Raw genomic sequence first — 25,538 nt, 5'->3', positions numbered from 1 at the left:
TCTCTCTCTCTCTCTCTCTCTCTCTCTCTCTCTCTCTCTCTCTCTCTCTCTCTCTCTCTCGTTACGTTCCTTTGTTTCGTCGGAGAAGAGCGACCCTGTCGCGACGGGGGTGGATGTCTCTGTTAAACGGAGGTGAGCTTGATACGGCTACTATTTTTACGACAGACTCCCTCATAAACGCGGATTGAGTTACGGGCTGTTCGCTGGCTCCTTCTTCTGCTTCCTTTGATTCACGTTTCAGGTGTGCATTGAGTTTGGAAGGTCGGTGAAACGATCTTTCTTCATCCTTTAGTTTGTAGGGATTCTTGTCTGGCGTTTGATACTGTTAGATACTGTTTGATACTTTAGTTGAATGTGTTTTGTTTGTAAGTGTTCAGTTTGTAGATGGACTTTGAAGTGATATTTCTTGGACCTTTAATTCCTATGGATTTCAAGGGTGCTGATAAAAAATACACTGCGAAGGATGAGTCTGTATTTGTTGGTGAATATGAGAGTGGGTTGAATTGAGTATTTCGATGTTTGTGTTCGTATACATTGAATAATATTTATTTAACACCACTAAGTAGAAATCAATTTTTGGCAATTTCAGAATAATTGCTTTTTTGGCTTGGATCGTTCTCATAATATTCAGCACTGTACCTAATATGCATACGTTCCAAGATTTTCGACCCTTCAAATGTTTTACTAAGAGGTCACAATGTTTCTTTAATTCTACTCTAAAATCGAAAGCTACATCGAGCCATCTCGCCGAAACCACGAGCAACGACGTGTCGCCAGCAGATCGCGTGGAATCGAGCATGCGTGCGTTTGCGGGGCAATTCCAGCGCGAGAAGCCAAGTCAGAGAGGGAACTAACGAGCCGAAATGTCGGCGTCCGCATTGGGAGTAAAGTGGAAACTCGTGTACGGTTAGATTGTCATCCCGAGTCAATCCTGATCACGGCCACTTCGCAACCCCTTTTCCTTCGCGAGTTCTCTCGGCCTCTTCCCGTAGAGCTTTGCCTCTCGAATTGAAATCGATGGCGTTACGTGAGAATTTCGCGGCCAAACAGAGACTTAGAAGCGTTCTTCTTCGCTCGACGAAGAGAAAACTTCTCGTTCTCGTCCATTTTTCCGATTCCCCCGGGACTGTCCTTCCCTCTTGGCTCTCCGGCGATCAGCAGTCCATTAAAGCTTAATAGCCGAAGCATTAGGCCCCTGGGCAGATTTTGCTCGAACGGAAGCGAGATAAATGTGTCTTTCGAACGATCCTGGCCCTCCCGTGGATCCACAAACCACGGTTTCTCTCTTCTCTCCCCTCTTTTGGACGTCAGGTGAGACGCTTTTTCGTTTCGAACCGCTGGTCGATAATCGTCGATTGGACTCGAAATCACGTAGAAATCAGAACAATTTCACTTGTTCTGTAATACTGGGTGCAACATAAGTCTCTCGACACTGGTAGTTCATCTCTTCGTTGACTAGAGTTTACTCGGTGAAAATTTCAAACAGAAAACTATTGCAAAGACTTAGCAGGCTTAAAGAAATAGAAGAGAAGACAGAAATATTGTGGGATTTTGATTTGGACTTGTGACTGAGGCTCGGAAAGTGTACTAAAATAATAATAATTTATTAACAAAAGTAAATAAAACTAAACTTTGCACACTGAATTCTCCCCACACAATCTTTCGTTCCGCGCTATCACCTCTTTCAAGTCTTACCCCACACTGACACTCATTCCACACTCTTCCTTTTTTAAACCCTCTCCATTCTCTCCCGAAACGTTTCTCAAGAAACGAACGAGCGACGGTAAAAAGACTCACGATCCCACAATATTCGAGACATTTACCAACTTACGATCCACGAGGAGCGCACAATCCATCACCATTCACGTATCAATTCACCTCTCGAAAATCCTCCAACGCTTCAGAAAGCACCTTCCGATACCAGTAGCACACAGAACAGTAGGTATTCGTCGCACCGTGTCAAAAACAAAGCTCTCGAAATCCGATTTCCAGGCTTCTCCCCGGTAATCACAGCGAGATTCGCTCGAAGCGCTAATCGCCGGACGTAGCGCAGCGAGGGATCGTCGGCGCGTCGTTTTTCACGTTCTTTTATCCGGAAATATTACACGGACGACGGAGAAAGGAGGATAGGAGCGACGAGAGGGATGAACAAAGAGAGGCTCGTTCGAATTGTATTAGGCGGCGGTGCCGCTAATTCAGAACACGTCCAGAGACGACGTGGCTGGAACATCTCCGGCTAGAGGGAGAGAGGAGCTCTGATCCTCCGCGTCGCGCTTCTTCGTGTCGAGCTAATGACGCGCGTCGACTCGATCATCAATCATACTTTCATTACGCGGATCGCAGCTGCTCCGCATTGACTCCGCGTGGCCCGCGGCCCATTGTTATTATTCCCTGCCTGCCTGCCACCTTGCCCCGCTCGCCACGGCTTAGAGAGCCTGTTTCTGCCCCGCGATAACGACAGAACCAGTGCAATCAGTGATTTCATGGCTGGCTTATGCTCGATAACGATTCGGTCAGGTAGCCAAGAATGGGAATTTCGGCGTGTGTGTGTGTGTGTGCACGCGTTTCTTGTTCTAGTTTTCCATCCAGCTGTTGTATATAGAGAGAGAGAGTGTGTTCGTTGGTACCGTTTGGCAAGTGGAGGAGGAGGATTGGTAATTGTGACGGTGATTGGGGATGTTGGTTGTGTATTATGACGGGTCGGTGGTTGAGTCATTGACGAGTGGAGATGAGTGGTGAGTTGGTTTCGATGAGGACGAGATTCGCGTGGTTGTAAATAGTTCCTTTGTTACGCTGTTTATGGAGGTGGAGAGGTGGGGGTTCATTGATGGTATGCCATTGATAAATATGGTCTTGGCTGATGAGTATTGTGTTGGTGGGAATAAATGATTGGTCGGTGGTTGTACCCTTTCAGTGTTGTAATTTGTGTATGTTTTGTGTAGTTGTGGTGGAGACGTGAATAGTATCCATCATGGTAGGGAGAATTCTTAGCGAAGGTTTATTACTCATCTGCGAGTTATTACAGCTCGCAGATTGGAGATAGTTTAGTCACATTTGCTCGTCCCTTTGGTAATATCGTTTTCGTTTAAATTGGAGATGCGCAGCATTAATAACAATCTCGTTAAACTTTTTTTTTTTTTTGACAACGACAGAACTTTTTGAAAGAGAAAGAACTTGACGGGTCAAGAAAGACGCAAAGATCGTAACAACGTTAAAAGAAAAAGATAGTCCTCGGAGTGTCTTGCGTAGCACACGATCTCCCAAAAATGAATTTAATTAAAAATGATCAATAATGTACTCGTTCAAAAGCGCCCCAATTTTTCATCGTGAAACACAGGAGAAGAGGGCAATTTTCCAACTTACAAACTCCCAGGACCTTCTAAACTCGGTCGAGCAAAGAAATCCCCAACGCGTGTCCCTTTGATCGTGCAAGAAGGGCGCGATATAATAAACCTAATAGAATCTGTATACCAGGGAGACACCGTGGGGCAGCTTGTACATCGTAAAACGATGCGTCGCTGCTATATACTTTATAGTTGGAGTGGCTGTTCGACTGTGTACCGTGTTCACGATCGAACGGGGGAAGGATTTAAAAGGGATCGCGGTTTTACTGCCGGTATTAGGAGAGCGGTAACGCTGAAACCGCTCGCGGATGCCTTTACTGCGTGCGTGAGCGCGGCTAATTTTACACTAATTTCGAGCGACGGCTAAACGCCGGCCGCCATTGTCGATCAACGCTCGTTGGACCGTTTAATAACTCTAAAACCTCGAAGAAACGAATTTCTCGCTGGTCTTTTTGCACGATCCACTTCCGTCTGTTAGACGATGCACGCAGGAAGATGATTTCGAGGTGGATGAGAATAAACTAAAGCGTTTGATTGGAGAACTAGAAACGTTCTTCGACCTTTTTATTCCTATACGCTGAAGATTACAAAATGGAATTCATTTCTCGAGTAACTTCGATCTCTGAATTTTCACATTTTAACGACGAATTCGTCGAATGCCCCTTTAATCCTGGAAATTCGCGTTTCTCAAATTCTGTTGCACAACAAAATTGCACCAAGGAGAATATCGAACATCAACGTGCCACGTTACTGCTGCACACCCGTCGCTTTAGCCGTCAGATTTTTTCATTTTTTTTTCCACTCTCTTTTTTCTCCTTTTTTTTTTTTTTTTTTGAAACGTCGGATAATTTATTGCGAATGATCGGTGGTGTTTTCACGCGTTCCGCCGGCGCACGTTCCAATCAGTAGATTGTGGAGTTTTGATTCCGTAACGGCCCGTAATCGAATTCAATTTACACGCTGACCATCCGATTTGAAAGTGTAATGTAATATTTTAAGGGCGGGAGAGGCAGCGGAGGTCTGTTTTTGAACGATACGGCAACGTAGAATTCACTAATGGGAATTGGCGGTCGCGTTCCAAAAACACACGCGCCTCTCCCCCCGTGATCGTAAAACGACGTCGAAACGCAGAAATTCTACATTGTTCCGCGTACAAATTGGATGGATTCTGAGAAGCGGCGGCATGCGAAATTGACGGAGGAGCGTCACGGCACTAAATGCCGCGATACTAAACAGAAGTTCCGCCGTTTCTTCCTTTAAATGTTCCCTGGAAATCATATAACTCTGCCATTTTGTTTAACCCGTGGTTATTCGTCAATGACGTTCATTTTCTGGCGGGCCAACGATCGTGTACAGTAGGTGCGAGAATTGCAAATGGTCGCTGATATTTTCACGTCACTCTCTTCTTTTTTGTACTATTTTCAATTTCACTCTAATTTAACATACATATGAAAGATACTTTGTTACTCTGTATGAATGTTCAAAGAACAAGTGTTCTTGCCTCAAATCTAGAGAAACAGAGATTTTTGTTAATCTTTGCACGGAAATTGGGTCATTTTGATCGAAAATGAAGATGAGAACAGTCTTTCAAATTGAAAATTCGTCAGGTCCGTAAATATTAGATGATTGCGAAAGTTCGTGCCCGATTCGAAAGTAAAGCACAAGAGGTGTGTGCAGAGGCACATTTCATTTGAAAATAAAATGAAACGAAATGAATAATTATTTGAAAATAAAATACAAGCGGTGTATCTTTCGATAGGAATGTAACATAGCGCTAGAACAAGCATCTGTACTAAAGTGCGATAAGGTTCAAGCCACCTCTGAAAATCGGGCACGAATCCAATACATAGTAATTGTTAGTATTCAAAAGAAAGAAACGAATTTTTATTTACTGTTTCTATAATTGTCTCGTAGCACGTCAGCTAAAAATTGCGGTGCAGACATCTCTGGAAATACACGTTCCCTAAGATTAGATAGAAAAAACACCTCGCTCTCTGTGCACAAACGAAAAATGCAAACGAGCTCTCTGATAAGTGTCAACAACGTGTGAAGCTAAAACAGATTAGTATTATTTTGCTAAAAATTTCTGTCTCATTTCCATACGTTCATGTTTTTGCAAATATACCTGACAGCGGTAAATTTCTCGCAAGGATTAAACATTCAGCAGTGGTGTTCCATAAAGTTCCGCGCATAGTTTGATCATTTTTTTCCCTCGCACCGCGTTTCAAAGGGAGAAGTGAAAAACTTCGTATCTTATGAAAAGTTTCGCACGCGTTCTCTTACCTTGAGCCTGGCGTCCCGACGCCAACGCGTGGTGGACGGTATACGGCTACCAGTGACACCGACGGAATCGTCGTCCCTTCGCGTGTTCGCGAAACGACGCAGTAAAAACGTAACAGCGGCCCCGAAGTACCGTAAAGCTGTGACCGTACGGTGCATTTCGTAACGATGCCGCGATAAAAGGCGTCGGCCAAACTCGCGCGAACCTTCCGCCTGTTCTTTCTCTCAGCTCACGTTGTTGAACAAGTTGTTCTCGATAGCTGGAACTCGCACACTTTCTTTCAATCGGAATTCTCCAATGCTGAATAATATCGATATTAATTGTACATTTGGTAATCGAGATATATACTTTCTATTAATCTCTCATTTCTTTTGCTGTTAATTACTCACTGTGTATCAATTTTTATTTATATTTTATTTATAATATTTCAATGCATTGTGCAAAAAGAGGGACTTGACTAACTCCTGAGTATGTTCTTCTACAATTTAATCGCGCAGCAAGTGTTTTACTCTCGAGTGTCAGTAATGAAAGGGTTACATCGATCTCTGAACATCTGTTTCCCTAGCCTAATCTCAACCACCAAAAAAGCACACAGTCGGGTGCTAAAGATTCTAAACATCGTTTCCTAGTAAAGACAGTCGTCGGCGAGGTACGATTTATCGCGAATCTCCGGCGGCCGCAGTCCCAATAAACATGAGCGGCGGGCCCGTGCTTTCAGTTTTACGAGGCGCGTCCGATTTACGCGTACGGAGAAACGTCGGTGTGGAGGAAAGGGCAGGGAAGAAGGGAACCGCGGAGTAGCAACGACGCGTCCGTCGAAGATATCTTAATTGCCAGTTTTGCTTATTATTCCCGGCATTCGTCGGTAGCCGCGGAGGTCAACGCGAGCTATGGGAGTTCAGAGCCATAGATCACGGGGAAAGGTCGGCTTCGTGTCGGCTATCTTTCGTCTCTGTTCAACGCGAGCACCACTCGAGCGCTTCTTCTCTTTTCCCCCCTTTTTCCACGGACGTCTTCAGCTTCCTCTCTCGGCGCTCACTTTCACAGAAGCTCGATTGTCGTTTACGATCGCCCGTTCGTTTTCCCATGCTGTCAGAGATCGACAAGCGAACGTCCGTTGAGCCCCGTCGACTGGGTAATGGTTCGCCTCCCTTCGAGAATCGACTCCGTGGCACATCCGGCGATTAGTGTTTAATTGGCCGGCTTGTTTTTAATTCGACCGGTGGCGTGTGTGCCGCGTAATCGCGTTACAGACTGATCCTAATCGGATAGGGTTGGCGCGGATACTTTGGACGGTTGGTCCGTGGTTAGAACGTCGAAAGAAGCTTCGTTTTCCTGTCCACGGTTTTAAATGTTAAATTGTAGCGTTGCAAAATTCTATTTTACAATTTTTTACTCTTGGTTCCAGCACGTTCACTTGAGAACGATTTTATTGCTCCTCGAATTCTATTTATCAGTGTCTTATGGGTCTCTCAAAGTGAAAAAAATTCATCATAACTCAAGAGATTATGAACAATCCTGAACTTTTAATCAAGAGCTTCTAGAACAGCTCTAATTCTACCAAAGAAAATTGCACCGTCCTATACTACAACATTAAGCCTAATCTTCCGAATGCCCATCGGCCTTAACGAAACGGCGAAGGATCAAAAAGATCCCGCCACGTTCATCGAATATTCGTATCAGAGGAACGAGTGCTGCCCCTTGCGAATCACCTCGCGGACCATTCGTCACGCACTCGCTGAGAGGTCTCGGTTGATAACGCGTCCCCTGTCCCTCCCGCTATCGTTCCCCATTGCACGCCGAACGCTATCTAACTGTGTGTGTGTGTGTGTGTGTGGCGAGAGAAAAGGTCCCTGGAAGCGGGTCCAGCACACTACGTCCACTCCATCTCACTTGGCCGGGCATCCCCTTGGCCCGTCGCAACCCCCGTTCGGTCTCCGTGCACATCCGATTCCCCTTTTCTCGTCGTTCTTCCCGATCCTTCGTCCTCCTCTCTTCTCTTCTCTTCTGGTCCAGCGGATCGGCTGGCGTCGTCCCTTCCGCGCTGACCATCAATCAAGCTTGTCAATTTGTAATGGCGATTCTCTGTGTCCATCTCGGGAGAGAGGTCCAGACACCCCAGCCCACGCTCCCTTCGTTTCTCTTCCCTTCTTCCATTCCATCTCACTCCCTTTCTCTCTCTTTTTCTCTCTTTCCACCACCACCCTATCCATGGTACGGTTCGATCTCCGCGCCACTCTATATCTGGCCAACTCGGCGAAGCGTCGCGCGAGGAACGGGGATGGTGAAGGAGAGATCTCTTCTCTCTCTCTTCCCACTTTTTCTACCTTCTTTCTCTCGCTTTCTCGTGGTGGACGGTAGCGCTGGTGGACACCAGCCCGCTGTAAACGTTCCCGCTGCCCGCTGATGGGATATCGGTAGATGGAGAAAAAGAGAAGGCCCCCCTTCGCCATCCGTTCCAACCTTTTCCCTCGTTCTCTGCGCCGCGCCTCTTTGGTCCACCGGTGCGCTAAATAAAATGGATGTCCTGGGGTCGTGAATCGGGAGAAATTGCGAGCACCACTACCCCTCCTGCCGCCCTCACTTCTGCGACCAGGGAACGTCATCGAAAGCGCCGACGTCGACTACTCTAGGTGTCGACTACTTCGCTTTGGATTTGAATTGTGCAAGTGTCGAGGGTAAATACAGCTTTGTGTTCACCAGTTGAGTTTCTTATCTCGTTTTTGTTTCGGTAATTGTCGATGGCTTGATACGGTTTTTCGATAGGGGAACGCTATTTTCTGAAGTGAAACCGGGTGATTTAGGTGGACCACTTTTATTGCTATCTTCTAACGGGCTTGTACATTTTTTATCGCGCGTCGTAACTCTATAAAATTCTCGCGAGGAACACTTTACGCGCATAGTCGATATAACTCTCTCTGGATCGGCGAGTTTCGAAGTTCTAAAAGTCTTAAGCGAATTTACGGTCCAAATAAACCTGGCTAATGAAACGAATTGCTTATTTTCTATTCATGGTACAACAATTCCCCCCGTTGTTCAATTTCCGTGGAACTTTTGTGAAATACCAAAGCTTCGATCATTTCTTTCCCACACATCTTTGTGTTTTTTAGAATTTCTTCCGGTATCATTGTGTTTACGTTCACAGAGTAAATTGTTATTGTTATTTAGCGTTTCGTCGACAAGCAGAGTTATTTCAGTGGGAGTGTTGAACGATCGAGATCGAGAGGGGACAGTCGAAAGAGAGAAAAAGAAGGATTCCTGCCCCTGGTCGGCCGTATAAGATTTTTTTCTCCGCGTTTCGTGTCACGTAGACGTGATATAGAGTTACTTAGAGAGCCGATCCCTCGCGCATTACGGCCCTAACGTTTGAAAGGTGGTGGATACGGCTCCTTATACGGCATAGATCATACGTTAATTGAAATGGGGTGCATAGGCGGCAGTCGTCGAATACAAACGACCGACTTATAGAAATGTTATTATTTGCCGGAGGGTGATTGGAACCGGGACATAGCGAGCTTAACGTTGGAAATTGCATCCCGTCGCGTTACAGTCTCGATCAACACGGTGCTCCTCCGAACTTTCAGTGATTAAACGTAAAATTGAGTCGACAGAGGTTCGGAATTCTAATCTTCCGAACGAATGAAGAATTTTTCCAATTCTTCCCACCGTTGCAAGTTTACCATATCTCTTTGACTTCTGCAAAAATTAATACGTTAATTATTCATATGCAGAATATTAATTTAAGGTAAAAAGAAAGGTGTACAATATTTTTAAGTGATACAGGTTCACGTTTGTTCCGATCTTACAAAATCAATCGATCCATAAGACTAGAATTATATATTCATTGTCCACGTGAGATCGATAAATTCCATTAATTCCCCCTCTGTATTCCAACTTCCACTCGTGTTACGTTTAATCCAACCTGGATAATAAACGAACATCCACTGTTCCATATGTACAAAAGAAACTTTCATAAAACCACCGTCTAAAACGGCATACAATAGAAATCCCGCTCTATTTTGAGAGAGATATTTCCATCTCGAGCAAAAAGTATCCTCCGTTATTTTTATCACGAAACTACTCATAGCGAAATACAACCTCGAATCTCTCCGTCATAAATCGTCGTATCTCGTCGCTAACAGATAGAAAGAGGACTGTAACCATATCCAATTCGAGACACGCGTACACCCCGTCGAATACGACGCGTCGACTAATTTCCTCCGAGCGAAATCCGTTTCCATGTAAACGAGCAAAGAGGTCCATATCGTTGTACGCGTACTACGTGTATCAAACCGTGGGCTGGGGTGGCTCCTCGAGCACGGAAATGAAGTCTTGGACGGTCACGATCGCTATGAAAAGATAAGGTCCGAGTTCTCGGGGGCGCTGGACACTGGCCCTCTCTCTCTCTCTCTCTCTCTCGCTCTGTCCGCCCCTGACCCTCCTCCTCTATCCGTTCCAACGTCCCATTCTCGTCTCTTCTCCAACTAGATTTTTCATGGCGTGGATCGCGTCCGGTGTATCAAGCGCTACCCAGAAGTCTCTGTGTGTGTGTGCCGTGGCCGCCACGTATCACGAAGGGTGGACCTATCTTATCGGCGTAGCCATAATGGCCTGTTCTATCTCATCTCGAGTCTCGTTGACCGTTTGCCCCTAGACCACTTTCGCCATCAAGCCTCCACCAACGGTGGTAATGGCGAGCAGGAAGAAACCTGGCCTCCTCTCTCGCTTCTACCGCGGCCGACGGATGGACAGGGGGAACGAGATATCGTGGAAACGCATCGACGACGTTGCCCCGGGCCTGTTAAGTCGGTCTATCGTCGATCGAGACCGCCACGCAAGATCGACGCGGCTTGTCGCGTTTTTTCCTCGATCGTAGTCCGTTCGGTAAGTGCGTTCTTGAAGAAGGTTCTGGTTGATAGGCTTCGTGGTTGAGTTCAGCTGAATTTGTCGGCGTTTTTAGCGTGAAATTCCTTCCTTTGGGGATTTTATGAAACCTTGAGTTTCATGATGGTATAGATTGGTTCCCTATATTTCTCACACAGTACTATTCTTTTCACGTACAGTAGGACCCCCTATAACGCTGGAAATGTAATACAAATTAATTTTCACCGATGTTACTTTTTCAGTCAAATTTAATTAACCCAAAATTCCAAATTCCTACTCTACTCTTCTCCAGACAATTAATAATTGCCCCTCTACGTTCCTCTACACAAGCCCCACTACAAAAATTATAAATCCACGCTACACTCGCAACCCACCCTCCACAAAAACCATCAAAATTTCAGCATCCGAACTCGGCAAATAATTGATCGCGAGGGGTTCACTCCCCAGAAATAAAGTCGTCGAATTTCGTCGGGCAGGGGGAGGGATGTTCGATTAAGAAATTGAACGTTAAGTGATTACGGTGTCGGAATATCGGTCGACTTTCGCACGGATGTACGTGATAGAAGGTTCGGTGTGTTCCCGTTTCGAAAAGAGAAACGAGACGGACGCGGGATTACCTAACAGGACGCGTTCAGAAACTCGAGCGTCGAACCGAAGTTCACTTCGGTGCGGAGTTACTTCGCGACATTTAAACGACCAGCCAGCCGCTGCTCGGCTTATTTATGCCCGTCGTAAGGAGAGACACTTCCGACGTTTGTGGCTCTCATAACCTCCGTTTATTGACACTGTTAAGAATGCTCTGTGTGTAATCCACGAACGGGGGTTGCCCCCGGCGAGGCTGTTGCATCCGCACGCCTCGTTAAAATCGTAATTTCCCACCCCACCCCTCCTTCCTCATCTTCGTCTTCTTCTTCTCCTCGGCCCACCTTTGGCCGGGGCATTATTATTTCAATGGGCACGCCTTGAACGCCGCGAATTGAAAGGAATCGCGATGACGTTGACTCTCACGGACGGTTGATTAATCGTGGCGCGAGCAAGGTGGCGAGCGAGTACGTCTCTCTGTTTGTTGACGTCCAACGTTTGATTCCCCGTGGGACTGCTAATAAATATTCAGAGGGGAAGCGATATCTCTGGTTGACGTTAAAAGGCGCTTTTGAAGAATCTTCCTCTCCCTCTCTCTTATTTCGTCGTATTGGCCGGTGAAATGAAATTGTGCTCATCTCGAATACGATTTTCATACAGGAACAAATTATACATGATTTATGAAGCGACGACGATCGGGCCGGGCCATCGAACTGCGAAACTCGTTTCTTCGCTCATTGAATAGGCCCCTGTGTGTGGAAGTAAGCTGCTCCTCCCCCACCCCTCTTAACGACTCTTTACACCCTCTTTAACTTTAGTTTCCGCATAAACCGTTTCCCATAAACATAAAGCAACGTTCGAGCGTCGCTCGAGTAGCTCCTAAAGAAACGATCGCAAAATCTAACCTAACGATATATCCCTCCCTTGTTTTCGTTCGCCTCTCAAAGTCTTCTCTACTTCTTCCCCGCTCTTCAAACTCGCCATATGGCGCGTGTGCGTGAAAATCAACCGGTCAGAATTCCAGAAACGTTTCTAATTTCAAGGATTCGAGACGGAAACCGTTCTCTCTCTCTCTCGATCGTCGTCGCGCACATGTCAGACTGAGCCTCTACGGTCCCTGCAGCGACAAAACAACGTGGACAGCGTGGGCAGGACCACTGAGCTCTCCTCCTTAATTATCATAATTTATAGCCAATCGGTTAATTAAAATATCTAAATACCGTATAGGACGCATAAGATCCGATAATATATATCCGTGGCAGGCGGTTCTGTCTCCTTCCCTCCCCTCCTCGTCCGTCCCGCGTTCGTTTCGTACCTTATAAATATTAAATGTTTTATGGACCCAGCAATACGCGTTCCCCCCTTCTCCGCTGGTCAGCGTTGGTCGTTCGATCATTAATTATTTATCGCGTCAACTAAGGAGCCAGTCAGCCGCGAGCGTTTCTCCTCCACGGGTTTTATCGAATCGCCCGGCGAATTTAGCGAATCTCCTCTCGATCCGTCTACGTCCGCGGTCGATAGAAATTTATGTGGACTGGTAATAAGGGCGGGGGCGAAAGGAGAGAGGGTTTCGGGAAAAAAACAAGGGAGGCTGAAGAACTGGGTTAAAATATGCCAACGCTCGACGGTGGCGGAGGTGGAGGGGGGTAAATTAATTTCGGCTTGTCACGGGGAGGACATCCATAAATGCAGTAGCTTCTTTGCTCGCCCTCGTCCTTGCCTCGTGTATACACTCGTTCTCCTTCTCTGTCTTTCTTCTTCTCCTCGGTTTCGTGTTCTTCTTGCTTCCGTCTCTCTCTCGCGCGCGCGCGCGGTTTGTGAGATTGCTCTGCATCTTATACGACAAAAATCTGCCTTGTAATGCTCGTTGCTTATGCATTCGTAAATAAGTACTTCGTTGAACGTGGCTCGCGGCGAATCGATATTGCTCTTCCCTCTTGTATACAGGTATACATGCCTGTCTTCTTGTTTGCTGAAGCATAGAGCGGCCGAGTCTTTTATTCTTGCACGGGCGAAATGTAATTATGCGTTCTTGAGAGAGTAATGCGTTACCTTCGATGCGAGTTGGCGGAGGAATTTGAAGGAATTTCGGGAAGCATGGTGATTTTTTGAATATTTTTTTGTCCGCATTTTTCTTCGATAGTATTAAACACTGCGTTAGAACCGTAGGAAAGTTGGATTGGTTCGAGTATCACTCGGTTGAATTATAAATTCCTCGATAATTGAATTGGTTCTCGAATGTGGATTTAAGTTTTCCCGATGATCGAATTTTTCCCACTTCCAACTTCGACGAACGTTCCCGGCTCTTCCGCAGAGCAAAACGATTCCCACTCTCTCTCTCTCTCTCTCCGGGAGAAAACACCTCTAGCCAGGCAGAGAGGCAATCGTCGTTCCAATTTCACCGTGTGGAACGCGATCGAGCGAGTCTTGTGTTGGAGGCTCGCGACGTACGGCAAACAAAGGCTCGATTTCCCGGAGATTTCGTTCCGGCGAACGTTCCCGCGATAACCCGATGCAAGGAGTGCAGCAGAGCAGCCGGTTCTCGATCGATGTCCGCCGCTGGATAACCAAGCGAGCAGAGAGCAGAGAGCGTAGGAAAGAACCGAAACGGCCGGGCGGGGTGCACGTTAGGAAAGGGAAGTTGCTTGCTGGAGACAGCGGAAGAAAAATAGCGGAAGTCATCGACCTCCAAGGGGCTATATATCAGAGGGTCGCAGGGGGAGATGGGGGCTTTGTGTGCGGCCGTTTCCACTTGGTGTGTACGCGCTCGCGTGGACGTTCGTGCACGTAGTACGTACGCGAGGAAAAGCGTAGAGGGGGAGTGAAATCGTTGAAGAAAAAGAAGAAGAAGAAGACGAAAGTTGAAGAGAGAGAGAGAGAACGAGTGTGGAGCTGGGGTAAGGAGAGTGGATGGCGGCGAATCTAGGATAGTAGTCCTAGCGTTTCATCATCCGTGTGCTGAGAGAGAGGTCGACGATGACCCGACTTCAACGTTCTCCCCGTTGTCGTTTGGTCCAGGGTTTATCTTAAATGAGACTCCCCCGGGGCTTAACTCGGCTTGGCAAGGCTGGTCGACTGGCTTGTACTCGCGCTACGATATATACCTCTGATTGATTAAATTCCTGCAATTACGTCGTGTCGTATATCACGCCGAGCATCCCCGGAGAGATCGGAAAATCCTCGGTTGGTGCCCCCCAAATCTGGGGACTTTATTTTTTCGAAAATCGTGGGTCGGTACCTTTAAAAGCTAGGAGCTTCAGGAAAATGCCAAGTTACCCTGGAAGTCTGGGGACTTTACTCTTGGAAAATCCTCGGTTGGTACCTCTGAACTCTGAGGCCTTTTTATTTCTAGAAAATCCTGAGTTGGTAGCCTTGAAATTTTCGGACTTTTATTTCTGGAAAATCCCGAGTTGATAGCCCTGAAATCTGATTATTGCGACGATCTTGAGGTACCCTCGGATATTACGGGCAATTTCGACAAATTTCCGTTCGACGGATTATTAGACCGAATGAAAAATGACGCGTAAGTGTTTCCTGGTAATGCACAGTGGTTACGAGCACGCGAGCCGACGTAAATTAGTCGCGTTTTGACAATACGACGCAAAGGCTCGCGGAACGAGCGGCGCGTGACGATGTCAACCGGGCTTCCGGAATTGTTTCCATTAGCCGTTTTAATCATACCATTTACGGGATCGAGTACGCGGCGACAATGCCGGCAGGGGGGAGAGGGCGCCCGCCGATTCGGCAGAAATTCATTGTCGAATCGTCACAATACACACCGGCGGCCTCCGTGACACCGATATTATTCTCTCCTCGCCCGACGACATTATCTTCGATCGCCGTCGAAACGAACAATGCTAGGAAACGGCGGACGACACCGACGAGAGAAAAAAAGTGGGAGGAGAGAATACCGCGTGGAGAGGAGAAAAAAATGACTATTAGAGTGAAGGAGGGAGAGAGACGAAGAGAAGGAGGAGTGTCAGAAAGAGCGAGAAAGATGGTAGAGCGGAGAGTGGGAGAGCCAGGCAGCAGGCGGATGAGTTATTAGATCCGGCGTATCCGGTATTGCGTCGCGGATGACCAATAGTTTCATCGAGGGATTGTTGAAGGTTCCGGAGCACATTTCCGGTTTCCGCTCGACGAATCACCCTTACCCCCCCGTCCCTTCTTCTTCTTCCCCGTGTCTCGACTCGACGACCTCTCGGAATTTGCTTGTCCGTGAACGGCTAGATGGGCGAAACGGAGAGGGGACGTTTTTGGCTCCCTCTGCTACCCACTAACCGTGACGACTCCCTCTCTCTCTTGCTTCATCCCTTGGACTAGAGGGTGGTTCGCATCTCGATGGATATTACCGTCGTCCTAGACGCTCCTCGAGAGATCACTTTCTGCTAGGGCCTAGATTCAGCCTCGTCTTCGAGTTTCTAGCAATTTGAAGCTTAATCGAAGGGTCTCGTTTCGAATTTTCTTTACTCGAAATCCTATTTAAATAACCCATTACGTCGATGTCGATAATTCATCGGTGATAATAGTGAATCTGGCAAATAAGTGTTAGTTTCATTTCTTCGTCAAAGTTACTACAATTATTTTCAGAATCTTAATAACTTTCTACCAATCACTCACATTCGGCAAGTGTCTCAGAACTCTCGAACGAGGGTGTATACATCATTCGCAAGACACATTACAAACATTCATATCCGCGAACTTTTCAAAAAATAAGGAAAAAAGGTTCTCCACGAGCTCTACAACCTTCAAACTCATTTCCCGTCTCTAATTAAGTCGTCAATTCTGGCTGTAGGGGCGCGGAGCGAGGTAGGGTAACAGGTCGAACTTGCCAGCTCCTTTAAATCTCGCCGGAAGTTCGTTACTGCACTCGACCATACCTTGAACTCCCTAGGAACTGATGCTTGTTACTTAGACTGCTCATATTTATCACGGTTCTCCTCTCGGGGGCCGGTGGCGGTCCTTCTTCCGCGGTTTTCGCACCAGGAACCTGGTAAACTCCTAGGTTATGCCCTAGCAGGCGTAGAAGGGAACTCGGGCTACGTTCGAAACTCACGGTGTCGCCTGCAACTAAGTTCAGAAGCTCGGTTTGCGCCTCGGTTTCTCTCGAAAACCATCCCCTCCCTCTCTCTTCTCACCTCTTGCAAGGATTCCACGTTCTCCTTGCTCGTCTAGGTTGCAACCATACTCTCTCTCTCTCTCTCTCTCTCTCTGGGCTTCGTTCGACCTCTTACCACGGTTCCGTAGCTCCGGATCTACGTCTGAAACGCAGCCAGCCATCCAACCGGCAGGCCGCAACCATAAGTTACTAATGTTGTTCCCGTGTTGTCGGGCGAACGTGCCACACTACACAACCCCTCCACCTCTGTGCAAAACGGATTTCGAAGTTTTACCTCGTTTCCGAGGGGATTATCTTCGCCGGTATAATAGATACGCTTTAGTGGCTGCTCGAAGGTGTCTTTCCGTGTTTTGCGGTTTGCTCGAGCCCGCTGATTAAAGGTAATCGCGGAACTCGCGGAGTATGAGGAGCGGAGTTATCTAGTTGCGTTCACGATACAGCTGTTTCGTGAAAGTTTCACCGGTTTACTATTCGAGGTGTACGCTTCGACGTGTGTGTGTGTACGTATCACTCCGTGTTCTCGTTCTAGATGATCTTTTTTCTTTTTTTTTTTTTCTGATATTTTAGAGCGATTTATGAGGATGTAATTGTAATTTGTTTTACGCTGTTTTTCTTTTTTCCCTCGACCGGTATATATCTCTCCGCTGTTAATTTGCAGAGGTTGAAAAGCACGGGGAGTTTGTACTCTTGCAATTTTTCCATATCGTCGAATTTCATTGACTCTCGGGGCTCTGACGCGCGTATGCGGGCCCGGCAAACCGTCTCATAAATTCCGCCAGTCGTTTCTGCATCCGCAGTGGCTCGCATAATTTATCATCGATTATAACGATGCACAGTTTAACGCGTCCTTATTAATCAATTCGCTGGCTATTTATTACGCGGCCGGCCAATTTGTAATCGTCGCTAATTCAGCCATTACTCAATTCTATAAATCGCCGGCCGTCAAGGAAACGGAATATCGACACTTGCCTCGCGTGATCTTCCACGTCGAACGATCACGATCTCAACAAAGCCGACAATTTATTTCCCTAATTGCCGACCGTTCCATTAGTTTCTTTTCCCCCTTTCTCCAACCTACTCGAACAGTAGAAGAAGAAAAAAATAGATATCAACGCGATTCCAGCATTTAAATTCCATCGAAATCCTCTCGATCCCCTTGAACGAAATCTCGAAACTGCTCCCCGGTGCATCTTTGACATACTTTCCCGCTAGTTGCCGCGTCTGCAATTAACCTCCTCCTCCAGGAGTTGCTACGAAATGAACGGCCAGCCTCCACGTGGTAGTTTCGATGCAGTGGGTCTCGAAGAGGGGTCCTGAGCGAAGAACCAAACAGCTTCGCAGATTTACACTCGCTGGTAACACACTTCGAGACACGGTTTTGTGAAAATTTCTAGTCCTTTAGAAGATAGGCATTCTTATCCTTTAGATGGCGGCCGCCGGGTCACTGTTGACCCAGCTGTTAGATTTCACTCGTTTCACTCTCCTCCCCTATGTTTGCTATTTCAATCACAGTATAACATAATGCCTAGTGAAATAGAAAATGTGGTTTCGCTTGCGTACGAAAAGAATTTTAGTACACAAATTCTCAAGTAATTTTCGGGTCATATTTGACCCGACGTCTGCTATGCGTGAGCCATACACAGTTGGAGAATTAACCGAAATTCAGTCAGGTCTATTGAAATCTCCAGATAGTCACGCATCCTCTGTCCCACGCAACTATCGCTCTAGATGGAACACTCGCAGTTTATTGCGTTACATCAAAGTTTTTCTCTCGACTACTCGTTTGCCAGCGCGATTCTAAGCAGCCCCTTCGACTCGACCCTGAGGAAAAGTAACGCGAATCTTTCTCTGTGTGTGACGGAGGGACCCGGCTAACGAACTCCCTGTACGACTCTGAAGTGCTATCTCCACGAGACTCAAAGGCGCCGTAAGAAGTGCCATTAAGGCGGCGATCATATCTCCCGATAGTTCGTCTTCGTTTATTAAAGCGCGATGAGAGGAACGAGCGTGGTTCGGCTCTCTGGCTACGGGCTTTTTGCCAACGGACCGTGCTCGATGGCGAATCGTTCGAGGCCCCCATCGATAAGAATCTGACGACCCGGAGAGAGAAAAGATACCATCGATCCTTTTGTTCTTGCGTTCGATAGCGGTCGATAGCTGGCAGAGAGACATGCTCGTGTAGGCTTAATCGTTCGGAGTACCGATAGGAGGACCGGTAGCGATGGGAGTAAGTTAGTTATTGGGTGCTCGCGAATGAGAATTGTCGAGGATTTAGAAGGACGTCGTAAGAAATTGTAATTGTGCTTTACGGTGCTGTTCGAAATGATGTTGCCGTGCATCGGTACACGTGTTTCTGGCCTGGTTTTTTCAGCGTTGCGGAGAATTAATGGCTAGTTCGGAGATTATCGTCGTCCAATCTAAATGCTTGTTTTTCTAATCGTTGTCTAAGTTTTCACTGTGTTCTGTCGTTTTTTTGGTGTTGTTTCACGGTTCTTACACCTTTCTCGAGTTCAGAAATTTCGACGAATTCGTCAGATTTCTTATTTTTAGGAAATTGAAGGTATTTCTTTTTATTATCAAAATTTTCATTTTGCTTAATTGTTCCTCCACCTTTCTGAAACTTTCGCTGTATTAATTGTACTTTTGAGGTTTGTCACGTTTATGAAATTCGATCAAAATTTCCTAATTTTATATGTTCTTCACACCGAAGCTGTATTTCCTCGAACATCTAAATTCTTTCACGCAATTCGACAATCTTTCCCCGACACAACGGAATCATTTTCTCTCATGAAGTCATTACCAGCTCCCTCAGCAACAATCTTCCCAGCGGAACCTGACTAATCGCGCAGCTATGATCAAAAACACTGGTACTCTAATCGTTTTACAACCTCTTACACCTCATCTACTCCGCGGTACAACGACCACAAAAAAGCAGCGCGAAAAACGAAGTTTCGCCGTTATGGAGAACACGAAAGGACGAACGTTCGATTCCGCTTCACCGCGAGAACGACGATCCTGCAGCGAAAAAGATCGGCAGAGCCGTTTTCCACCAATCACAGGGAGCCCGAACGATTATCGTGAATCCAATAAAACGGAGGGTCTCGGGACGATTCTTGGTGCTCTCGCGGGCGATGGAGAGCCGCGGTGGAATGTAGCCTGGCGTTATAGCCGCCACGATATCCCACTAACGAGGGACGCGCGCTTGTAGTGTGATTAAACCGCGCTATAACGCAGCGGGACGCCTCGGGACGTGCAGGACCGGCCCACAATATGGGAAATTAAGGAATCGGCCGCGCGGGAGGCGTTCGAAGAAATCGCGGAACGAGGAGAAGAGACGAGCCTTCACGGTGCCACTGTACCACGAGCCTCTCGTCCCTTTCTGTACGTGCAAACTGCGTCGTTAAATCTGCCGAGGGAAAAAGACGGAGAGAGGAGCTTCTCGATTATTCCTCGCGAAATCGTCCGCGAGTCGAAAGTTACGCGCACGTCGAGGCTCGTTAGGAGCGAGTTAGAGAGAGCTGTACGAGTCGTGCGATTCTTTTCCGACGATGAAACTCGAGTTTCGTCGGTGGAACTACGATCTTTCTTCTGCCGTTAGTTGTTACGTTCTGTCGACTGTGCCTTTCGAGATTCTGGAATTTTAGTGGAGTGAAGGGGTCGAGTAGGATCTTCGCTTGAAACGAGAAAGCAAATTTTTGCCGTTTTAGTGCTGGAAATTTGGGAATGAAGTCGATTTTTTAATTTTTCCCCGAGTCTTGAGAGAAGGAGTCGAGTGAGATTTGGAGTTTGAATAGAAGAAAATTGTTCTTATTGCAATATTGGAGGTTTGTAATTTGCGAGACTTTTTTACACACATTTTCTTGAGTTCTCATTTGGAATTTTGGGAATTGTGAAACGTTACGAGACTTTTTCACACACTTTTTCCCGAGTTTTGGATCGGTAGTGAAGCAGTGTACGCGACGAAACAGCGCGGCCGAGGCAGAATCACGGCAAGAATCGCTTAAAAATTATTTGCATGCCACCGTCTACGCTTCCCCTCGTCAATCCGCAATTCCTCGAGTTCCTCCGCGGGGGAGAGCGAAAAAATTCACCGGTCTGTGGAATTCGCGGCAGAAAAACACGCGTCGAAGGAAACGGCAGAGCTCTCGGGAACGGATAAAGGGCGGAAGGCGAGGAACGTTCGCAATAATTGTGATTTACTGTACAGTCTCTCCTCTGCCAAACCTCGGCTATGTTTGTCTGAAACGCGTCACGTTGCAAAATTCTTCTATCCCACCGCGATAGAAACGAGAACCGACGAAAAAAAATCCGCCCGTTCTGATCGATGATCGAACGAGAAGTTTGTTGGTAGCAAATTGTCGTTTAAACGAATTTATGTTCGAAAGATTACTCACGCTACTCGAGCACAGAAAAGCGCTCGGTAAAAATCATGGAACGTGTAACGATCGTGAAAAATAATGGAAATATTATTCCACGCGTACGTTTCGCGAAATTAATATCGAAGTTGTACGACTTAATGCGCGTTACGGGAGGGATCGTTGGAAGAACGATCGCTTACAATGTACATACAACAAACGGTTCAGTAGAATTACAAAATGCCGGCAGTTTTGATCGTCGTAAATTTTCAAACTCTCCTCGAGCACTCGTGCAATAATATTCATCGGCATAAATGAAATAATTGTTCGCCGGGGAGGAAATAAATCACGAGCACTCGAAATTACCTGCTCACACAACTATCCGTCCGAATTATCGCAATCTCGAAGGCAGCCGGGCACCCCAACGTTCCCGTCCGTACACCCACTGCTATTTATCAGTGCACGGAACAATTACTCACATTCGCGAGACCGTTTTACCAAGGAAACCAAGAGGTTGGCGCAACAGCCTCAGAAAGGAACGCGCGAAACGAGCTCGTATTCGACAGGCAATAAACGAGCATGCGCGGGCAATATCGTTCCTCGAGAGAGCAAGATAGTCCGGCGAGATTTAGCATAAGAAAGGTTTAGAAGAGTGCTTCGACAATGGTTGAAGAAGCAGCTCCTCTCTGCTCCGAGATTTCCACATGATTTTGTCTCTCTCTCTCTCTCTCTCTGCTTTCGTTTGTCCTGCGTATTGGTGCCGGAGGGTAGGACGCAATCAGTGGCCTTGATTTATCGCGGCAATATACATTAAGATACCGGCATTAAAACTAGGGGAGCCTCCTGTGGATTCCTGGCTCCATTACCGCTTACCAAAAGAGAGGCGAGCTGTCGTCACGTTCGCCAGAATTCTGTAGGAACCGAGGAAGATTGAATCTTCGTTGAGATGCTTCGTCTTTGGTGAATTGCTAGGTTCACGTTGAAATTATTTTTAACATTTATGGGATTTTGTGTGATTAGAGTGCTGAAGGTGACATGAACGCGTCAATTTAGTCGATGCCACGAAGATTTGTTAATGTTTTATGTGTTACCTGTGCAGAAGGAATCTTGCGAGTTTCGAAAAGAGGAAATTCTTTGTTTAAATGTAATATAGGAATGTGACATCGATTAAACACAATACACAGCTCGTTGGTTCCCGTTCTCAAGTACACTAGACCTTGCCTTCCCTGCTATCTTTTCACACTAATGGAAATTTAAAGTGCACTGCACGATATATTTTGTCCTAGAGTCGACGAAGTCATATGAAACTTCAAAACTGTGGAAAATTATCCCAAAAGTATCTAAAAGTGTGAAAAATTATCCCAAAAGTATCCAGAAGCGTGAAAAATTATTCACCACGCGTTTTATTCCAAGTAAGCCGCATCTTAGCACCGAAAGGGTTAACCTAAACACGTTCGCTACCAGCGTCGCACATCTCTGACGCACCATTTCCCACGATAGTTTGAGTATTTAATCATCTGTCATTCAGTCATCTATCCTATTACGGAAAACTGGAAAAAAAAATACAGATATTAAGAATGCACCTCGAAATAATCCGTAGGATAGCGGTGGCGAACGTGTTAATCTACGAAAACATCTTCCCTAAGGTCTACTATACAAATGTCGTTGAAGTTCCTTCGAAAAAGAAACGAGGCGAAAGAACTGGACAACATTCTCAGGGCCAACGAGCTTTTCCAATAGCCACCCGCCAATTACAGGACAGTGATCTAACCGTAGTAACGTGTAGTGTTTCCGCCATTGTCTGCAGGTCCAAGCGGGGCGTACAGTCCGGACGCGACGATGGGCTACATGATGGACGGACAGGCGGCGAGCATGATGCACCGGCCGCCCGGTGATCCCGCCTTCCACAATCAGTACCATTACCCGCCAGAGTACTATGGACATCACTTATAAAGGTACGTGGGAAAGTAGCTCGGTTGTTGTCCACGCGACATCGACCGGTTTCGTCGATTTGATAATCGAGAACGGTGTGACGCGCTCGATGACGATGGAAAGATTGATGGCTGGGTACGAAGATCGAACGGAAGGTTAAATTGGTGGACGTTGATGAAAAGTGGTCCGGGGGATTTCGTCGAACATGGAACGCCACTTTTGCATAGGGTCTGTTACGGTGGACGTTTCTTTGATACGCAGGAAGCATGAACAAATTGTAGATCTGTGTAGGATTTAGATTGCTGTTGTTTGCGGTTCGAGACTTCCGCGTGTAACGGTGCTAGTTGGGAATTATAGAGGATGGGACTGGTGAGAGAAATTATTGGGTAGAGTTTCTTTGGAGATCTTTCCAATTATTTTATGAAATTTTCTCGGATTCTTCCGTTTGTCAAAGAATTGTTACAATTAGTACGATACAGATTAACTTTGTTAGCTCTTGCGAGATTTAGTAGTTTGTACGTTCGCTAAATTAATTATCGTTGAAACGAATTATAAAAATTGAATAGGATTTATTTTGATAATCAGATTGTTTGAAAATTTTCATCCATTTATAAATCAATATGCAGATGATATTTTTGCTTGGAATAGGCTATCTCCGTATCTCCAGCCCGTACAAGTAGACTGCGAATGTTTATGCAAATGAAATGTAGCGGGACATGCAAAAAAAGTATGCCATAATAATGGAACCTATATTGTTCAGACATTACGATTACAGTTTGAATTACAATAAACAATAAATTTATTCAACAGTTGGATAAATAATTTTCTGTATAAAACACACAAAAGAAATTTCTATTACCCCCTTTATTACCAATCACATTCAAAGACACACGTTTGCAAGAACATCCGCAGTCGAACGTACAGCCACGAAACTTCTTCGCGCTTCTTTCCATCGTTCTCGAAGCACCGGTTAACAAAGACGAAACGAACGAAGGAAGGAACGTTGGCATTAATTCCAGCCGATCTGTCACGTGTTCCAGCAGTAGTCGCAAGTCAAGGTAGACGGTGGAATGACGGTTCTTGCGGAACGGGAAACGTATCAGCGTGACGGAAGCAGCGTGCTCCGGTTGGCGTAGAGCAAGGTGCACGGGGGCAACGAGGAGCGATTCGTCGCCTCCGGGGCGTGATCGACGCGGAAGCGGAAAGAGATTTCTCGCCGGGCGTCGTACGTCGAGGCTCGTAATGCCGGTTGCTCGAGCCAGGAGCACACGGTTGTGCGGACGGTCTCTGCGGAATAGCGGCCGTCGGTCCGGTTTTTTGGCTCGTAAGGAAGGGGTTGTGTCGAACGGGACGACGGAGAAGAAGAAGAAAACGACGACGACGACGACGACGACGCGTTTTAGTCGAAGGTAGGACGATGTGAGGAAGCGATTGGCGGGTGTTAAACGTCGACGGTGGACCGACAGAGGCGTGGAACGCGTGAAACCGGATGCAAGAAGAAGAAAAACCACGGGGGTAACGGAAGAGGAAGGAAGGATGATTCGGGGGTGAAGAATAAAAGAAAAAGAGTGCGGCTTGGCGGAACACGAGGGACGGAGAGAGAGAGAGAGATAGAGAGAGAGATAGAGAGAGAGAGAGAGAGAGCCGCGAGAGGGAAATTCATGTGATTGTTCTGTGTACAAATGTCGCGGTGTAATATTGTAGTGATCGAAGAATTTAAATGTTAAATTTTAATACGGTCGCGATCGAGCTATTATTAATTAACTATTATATAGGAAGAGAGGAAACGTGGATAAGGGGGAGATCAAACCGACGAGGGCGCGTTTACCTCGGCAAACACAGAGTGATATAGGCAATTTCTAGCGGGCATGTGTACATTAAAAAGAAACAAACAAAAAAAAAAAGCAAAGAAAAATCGCGAGAGGAGGAAGAGGGAGAATCGAGAGATAAGAAAACTAAGAAAGTGGAAGAAACGAGGGTGGGAGGTGTGTGAGAGAGAGAGAGAGAGTGAGAGAGTGGGTCAACCCGGTGCTCGCACGGATCCGTTTATATATTAGATAGACGTCTCTCCTTGTGCACGAGCGGGCGACGAGACGTGAAAGAGAGAGAGAGTTATTCTACGGAAGGTGTGCGAAAGGTACACCGGTGAATTTAAAAAAAATTGATGATCGAGCAAAAGTATGTATGTATATATATATACACACACGCGCACGCAGAGACGCATCCATGTGTATAGATATATACGGGTATATAAATAAATATAAATAGATGAAAAAAGGAATTTTTAGTTCGCGCATTGGGTGGCGTTGAAGAAAACCGACGTGAGAGAGAGAGAGAGAGATAGCAGGTGAGCGCGGCGAATGGGGGGTGATGTGATCGAAACGATCGGTTTTTAACGCGCGTACAAAAGAAGGGAGAAATAGCTCTGGATACGCGATAATAGAGAAAGGAAACGGAGAAAAGGGTGCGAGGTTTTTAGAAAATGAGAGAACGCAGTAGACGAAGAGAGTGAAACTACGGCGACGACGACGCGTTAGACGGGACAAATTGTAAGGAGACTAAACGGGGGAAAAAGCGAGAACAGGTGAGAAAAGGTGCGAGAAGGGTGGCGAAGTAGAGGGTGAACGAACTTTTTAGAACAGAAGAATGAAATCGACGCGTGTGCCGGACTCGAGCGTCGACCACATTCACTTGCATATATATATAGGTGACATTGAAATTTGTACAGTTATTAATTATAAATGAATTTACTAATTAAAGGAAAATCGTTTTAATTGGACTTGGGACGATAATTATTCTCGTGTGTGTGTGTGTGTTGTGGCGCGGTGTTCGGTGTTGCGTACACAGGACCGAGAAAGGACGCGTTCGAAGGACGGGGGAAAGAAAGAGAGAGAGTGTGTGTGTGTGTGTGTGTGCGTGTGCGTGTGTGAGAGAGAGAGAGAGAGAGAGAGAGAGATAAAATGGGGGGAAAAAATAAAATTAACGCGAGAGGCAAGAGCGGATATAAAGTACGCTGGGAAACAGACACGAGAGGGTGGCGG

General features: G+C 46.4%; 1 protein-coding gene across 1 annotated transcript in view; it reads left to right on the top strand.

Annotated features, from left to right (window-relative positions):
* Window positions 1-25,252, top strand: part of LOC108573951 (homeobox protein homothorax) — a 506,295-nt gene extending 481,043 nt beyond the window's left edge. The window contains exons 14-15 of the mRNA XM_017936443.1: window positions 22,352-22,520; window positions 23,541-25,252. Of these exons, the coding sequence (XP_017791932.1) occupies window positions 22,352-22,518 (167 nt within the window). The 3' untranslated portion in view covers window positions 22,519-22,520; window positions 23,541-25,252. The remainder of the gene's footprint in view (window positions 1-22,351; window positions 22,521-23,540) is intronic.
* The last annotated feature ends 286 nt before the right edge of the window (window positions 25,253-25,538 follow it).

This window comes from Habropoda laboriosa, unplaced genomic scaffold (genome assembly GCF_001263275.1).
Source record: "Habropoda laboriosa isolate 0110345459 unplaced genomic scaffold, ASM126327v1 scaffold156, whole genome shotgun sequence".
Lineage (NCBI taxonomy): Eukaryota > Metazoa > Arthropoda > Insecta > Hymenoptera > Apidae > Habropoda > Habropoda laboriosa.
The sequence above is the reverse complement of the archived record's forward strand: the minus strand, read 5'-3'. Positions and strand labels throughout refer to the sequence as shown.